The sequence below is a fragment of the Polistes canadensis genome, unplaced genomic scaffold (assembly GCF_001313835.1).
Source record: "Polistes canadensis isolate GaletaPanama2010 unplaced genomic scaffold, ASM131383v1 scaffold_169, whole genome shotgun sequence".
NCBI classification, from domain to species: domain Eukaryota; kingdom Metazoa; phylum Arthropoda; class Insecta; order Hymenoptera; family Vespidae; genus Polistes; species Polistes canadensis.
In genome coordinates, this window is record NW_014569716.1 from 22,518 (window position 1) to 28,282 (window position 5,765).

General features: G+C 34.2%; 1 protein-coding gene across 2 annotated transcripts in view; it reads right to left on the reverse strand.

Annotated features, from left to right (window-relative positions):
- LOC106789193 overlaps positions 1-5,765 on the reverse strand; it is a 260,249-nt gene that overhangs the window by 10,843 nt on the left and 243,641 nt on the right. For both annotated transcript variants that reach the window (XM_014753197.1, XM_014753196.1), the window contains exons 6-7: positions 339-500; positions 182-238 (exon numbers count right to left, since the gene is read on the reverse strand). In XM_014753197.1, coding sequence (XP_014608683.1) covers positions 182-238; positions 339-500 — 219 coding nt within the window. The remainder of the gene's footprint in view (positions 1-181; positions 239-338; positions 501-5,765) is intronic.

Below are 5,765 nucleotides of genomic sequence, written 5' to 3' on the forward strand. Positions count from 1 at the left end.
TATCAGGACAGCAACTTTTATTATAGTATATAATATATATAATTATGACACAGTAGAGAATTGAGTTAAAATCAAATTTTGGTTTAATTTCTTTCTTTTCAAATTTATTGCAAATTGTTGTTTATTTTAATTTGTCATAGTTTTATCGTTATAATAGTTTTGTGTAATAATTGATACCAACCTCTTCGTGTTCTTTATGGAATCGTTCCTTTTGCCTCAATGCCTCTTGAACTTTCAACTACGAATTGTGATATGATTTTAATTGGCAATGTTTTTTTGTGTTCACGTTTAATTAATAATACGCGTTATACTTGAACATTTGTATGAATAAAACTTACCCTATTTATGGTCTCTTCAAAGCTATTTGGCTGACCTCCATTCATTTGCAAATACCTCAGTCGGTCGTAATCTCGTGGGTCTACCATTGAACGTAATATCGTGTGACCCATATCCGGTCCGGGACCTAATCCACTTTGAAGGACGCTGTCCGGTGTATCAACCTATGGTTAACATACGAATAAGAAAAAAAGATTTTCATTCTCATGGGTATATTATATGTTGACGGATTAATATGTTCCATTTGTTTTGTTCTTTATTTCTATTTCCCTCTCTCTCTCTCTCTCTCTCTCTCTCTCACCCTTTACATTAATCATAGAATCATGTTTATCGAACGTGTATGGATTTGTACGATGAAATAGGAAATACAAGTATGAGAAGTACGTTGGGACTATCACCACGTATGGGATTTAATGAAACCACGTGGCCATAGAATACGCTAAACGAATTAAACCCGTTTGTTTACCTCCCCTTCCAATCCGGGATTTTACCGCAAGCGTGTGGACGCGTCCACTAAGTCTGAATAATACCGGGAAGAGTGGTAACAGTAAAAGTGCAAAGAATTTCCTTAATCTCCTGTTATTTATTTCTCTTTTTTCTTCTTTTCGGGATATGGAAAAAGGTGGAACGGGTAAAAACACACGTAATACAAAAACAAAAAAAGAAAAGAAAAATACAAGAGAAATAGAGAGAGAATACTTAAAAAATATAAAACAACATGCTGCCTCATTCATATATATTTTCTTTTATTTTTTTTTACTTACATTACCGCGAAATATATTTAATGAAGAAATAATTTTTTTTATTATAAGAAAATACAAATTTAGTATTTTTGTGAGGAATAACACGCTAAAGTTATGTGTTCTTGTTTTTTTTTTTTTCTTTTTTTTGGAGTAAGTTAACGTGTACGATATCGTTTTTAGTTGTTCTCTTTTAGATGCAAATAGAAAAGGAGTCGGGGGTGTTAAGATTCTAGAAGAAAGTCAGGGGCGTTAAGAAAACTAGAAGGTATAGCTTGTCGTCAAAATGTTTTACGCGGCATGGATGGTGTATGTCATAGGTGTTCCACGAGGCGATCATATTTCATGCAAATTTCGTGGGTTCTCTCTCTCTCTCTTTCTCTTTTACTTTGCCTTTTTCGTAAGTAGCTTAGACACCACCGAGTTCGACGTTTTCCTGTCACGCGGACACCTCTAACCCTTGAAAAATATAAGCGAGAATATTTTCACCCTAATTCTCCATATAAATTCGTCAAGCAAGTTTATTTATTCGAACTTTAAAGGAAAATATATATTGTATGTAAAATAAAATGAAACAAGTGATAAGAAATAATTAATTAACTCGTTCATACGGTTTACAGGTAGCGTTCACGTGGTAGAAAAATAAATAATTAAAAAAATATTATTATTGCACAAATAATAATGCATACAATTATATAACATCCTTATATATATATATGTGTTATATATAGTTGACGAATAAATCTGACAATGGGATTAATATTATTCGACGAATTGGATTACAATTCACCCTTTTTCCCGTACGATATTTCCACCCTATGAAGAAATAGAGAGAGAAAGAAAGTGAAAGAAAGAGAAAGTAGAGGAGTAGGGTTTGCTTTGGTGAAAACGATTGAAGGTGGCACGAATGAGGGTGGTTGTTCTATAGTAACACTAACGGTAGCGTACTTTAACATATAGGGTGTGTTAAAGAAGGATAGAGGAAGGTGTTAAAGATAAGTGTATGCAAGAACGACGTCTAGTCGAGCTCTGGGATTACGCTGACGCAAATGCGTGTCATGCGTTTCGTATACGACGAGGAGGAGGACAACGAGAGGGTGCTAAGAGGATCCGGATTTACCTTTACTTGGTGAGTGTAGCAAGACGACTAAGGGATGACGACGGACAGGTAGAACAGACAGAGACGAAAAGGGATAGAAGAGGAGTAAAGAGGAATTAGAAAGGTGTGTTGCAGACCACGACACAACTACGAAGAAAGAATGGGGTGGTGGTGGGTGTACCTTTCAGGTACGATCGATGTTGCGATCCTTAACGTCCCTTCTCGACGTTCCTCTTCTCGAAACCCTTTATTTTCTATCTCTTTCTTTCTTTTTTTCTTTACGTTTTTACCTTCCCCTTTCCCTTCCCGCGAACCATCCCTTCGTCGACAAACACCCTCAGTGTCAGGGTCTCTGTGCTTTTCTTTTCTTTTCTTTATTCCTTCTCACTTTTCAACCCTATCAACCCCTTTTTAACCCTACAACCACCACTAGCATCATCCCTACTATTACCATTACTACTACTAACACCAACATCAACCATCATCCTTCCTATTTTTCTTCTCTCTTACCTCGACGTTACCCCTCTAACCCCAACCCCATATACCAGTTCCACCACACCACACTTCACCTCACCTCAGTTTACCCCATCGTCTGAGTACTGGCACGTATCGTTCTCTGGCTTGACCTTTTCACTCGGGCCCGTTCTAATTAGTAAATGTATCTACCCCCGTGCAAACCGGGGGTTGAAAATAACGTCGACGCCTTGGCTTGGCTTGGCTTGGTTTGGCTTGCCTTATTCGCGAATATGCAGCAGTCGCGTCGAACCAACTTTTCTGTAAAATTCTTTTCAACCAAGTCGAATCTTTCTTTCCTTCTTTTTTTTTCTTTTCCTCCCCTTTTTCTTTCTTATTTTTTTTCCCCCGTTTCGCGAGTGGTACTGTTGCTGCAGCAGCAGCACCTGCACACCACCATGCACCACCACCCACTCATCCACCCCAGTCAGCCAGTTCGAATCAATTGAAAAAAAAGAACATCATCCCCACCCCCTCCCCCACCACCCCCAGTTAATCGTTCTACTCCATTCATTTGATTTTTTACTTTCGATTTGTTCATTTCTCATTTACCTTTCTCACCTTCGCCTTTTAAATATATTTCCCCTTTCTTTTTTTTCCTTCCTTCCTCTCTCTCTCTCTCTCTCTCTCTCTCTCTCTCTCTCTCTCTCACTCTCTCTCTCTCTTTTTCTATTTGTTCGTTCTATTTTTTTTTCTTTCCCCGTTTCTTTCTTTCCTCCTTTCTTTCTTTCCAATTTAGACGTTTATCCTCTCGGAGCGTATGCCAACAACTTCCTACGCTTTTCGTTTAATTACTTTTGGGATTAAAACGTCCGACGTTTAGTACGTTTGCATGGCCAAGAGAAAGAGAGAGAGAGAGAGGGGGGGGAGGGAGGGAGAGAGGAGAGAAAGGGTTTTACGAGAGGACAACTTTTAGATGGCACATCATCGAAAATACGAGATTGTTACGAAGTTTCTTAGAATAATAAAGAAATTATTTCAAGGTTTTTTGTCGATGGCTAATCATATACATTTGTTTTATAATTGTTCTCTTTTTATCTTTTCTATGTTGATAATTTTTTTGTATAAAATTGTTTATCTATTACAACGCGAAAAGAAAAAATAACAAAGAAAAGATTTTATCGTAGGTAAAATTTGTACGATAATTTTTATTTAAAATACGAAATGTGAATAATAGATGATATGATTTAATATTTAAATGTATAAATTAAAAATGAAGATTATCTTTTTCTCTTTGAGATTTACTTTTTTTTTTTTTAATAAAAAAAGGTATGCTTATTTTTAATATGTAAAATATATAACAAAAATATAAAAACTCATGGGCGAGTACTATGAGTACAAAGTAAAATTTTCTTTTTTAATTGTCGTAGTATGAAAAGATTAAGGTTTTTGTAAATCATCAAATTTATATATATTGTATAACCAAAAATTATATTAAGATAAACTTTAAAAGGGTGTCTAGCGGTAGAATTTTTGTGATAAAATTTATATTCGTTGGTAATACAACGAAAGAAAAATTGTTTCGAGTAAAAAATTTCAAATCCATGTTATATCCTTTAATCCTTTGATCTTTTATGTCAAGTCTGACTCGACCTAAAACAATTTTTTTTTTTGTCAACTAAATGTCACATTTTTATTAAAACAAACATCACGTTAGTTAATATTTATATTCTTTCTAGTGGAAAAGAAATATTAGAGATACAAGATATTTCGCGGTAAATAAAAGAACAACAAAATAATCTATAGTATAAAGGGTTGAAAGTTTAAAAATAGAAATAAAAATGTATGTGTACAATTTATCCTAAAATAATTTCACATATTTCCATGAATTTTCTCAATATAATATTTTATTGATTTAATATTAATTTAATATAATTAATATACCATAAAATAAAAAAGTATTGTAGTTGTAAAACACATATAACACCATAGAATATAACCAAATAAAATAAATCCAATTATTACATGAAACTGATATTCCTTAATAATGACATTATATACTTTAAACGTTTTAGAAGAAACGTATATGATTGGATTCGTTAAGATAAAAATATAATTATAACATACAATAATATTGTAAAATAAAAAACATATCATAAAAAAAAAATAACATTACATATATAAAAATCATACATCACAATATAGAATAATAATCAAATATAATAATACCAATTAAATTAAACTAACAAAAGAAATTAAAAAAATACCATTATAGTTTAAACGTTTTAGTAAAAAAACATATATGATTGGATTCGTTAAGATAGAAATGAAGAAGAAAAATAATACGTTTGACCGTAAGAAAAAGGGGTAGATCTAAGAAAAAACGACGATATGGTGGGTGGGGTGGGGGGTTTCAGGAGAGGTTGGTGAAAAGTAAGGAGGAGATTTGTCGTTCGTTAGGGTGGTGGTGATGGTGATGGTGGTGGTGGTGTTGGTGGATAACGGGCGTTGTGGGCTTTGAAAGCTCGCACAATGGTTCCCCGGCATCTTACCACGACAAGAAGACGCCGGTGTCCTTGCTTCGGAGTCCGCTTAATTAAACGAGATAGTGCTCGGGGCCTGGGGGTCGGCCACTGTCGGGGATCCTCTTGAAAGGCTCTACTCTCCTTTTTCTCTCCCCTTCACGGGATTCTCTCATCGTTTTCTTACTCTTACGTATCACAACTGGACTTCACCATCTCTCTCTCTCTCTCTTTCTTTTCTTCTTGATTTTTTTTTTTCCTCTTTTTTTTTTTTTTCTTTTATACTTTCTCTTTCTCTTTTACGTGGCAGACTTTTCACGTGCACGCTTCGTCTCTTTAACAACGTATTTCTTCATCCCCCCTTTTTTTTCTCAACCTCACTGTCGCAACTTTCAACTCGTACTCATCATATCCAAACTTCTTCTCGTGCGACTTTCATCCCTTCATATTTTTCTCTCTCTCTCTCCCTCTTTCTCTTTGACTTTTATTCTCACCGTTTTTTTTATTCTTAACTTCGTCATTAGTTATTAAGATACGTTATCATTGCTAATGATTTAACAATAAAAATTCGTTTTATATATATATATATATATATATAAAATTCGTTATATATAT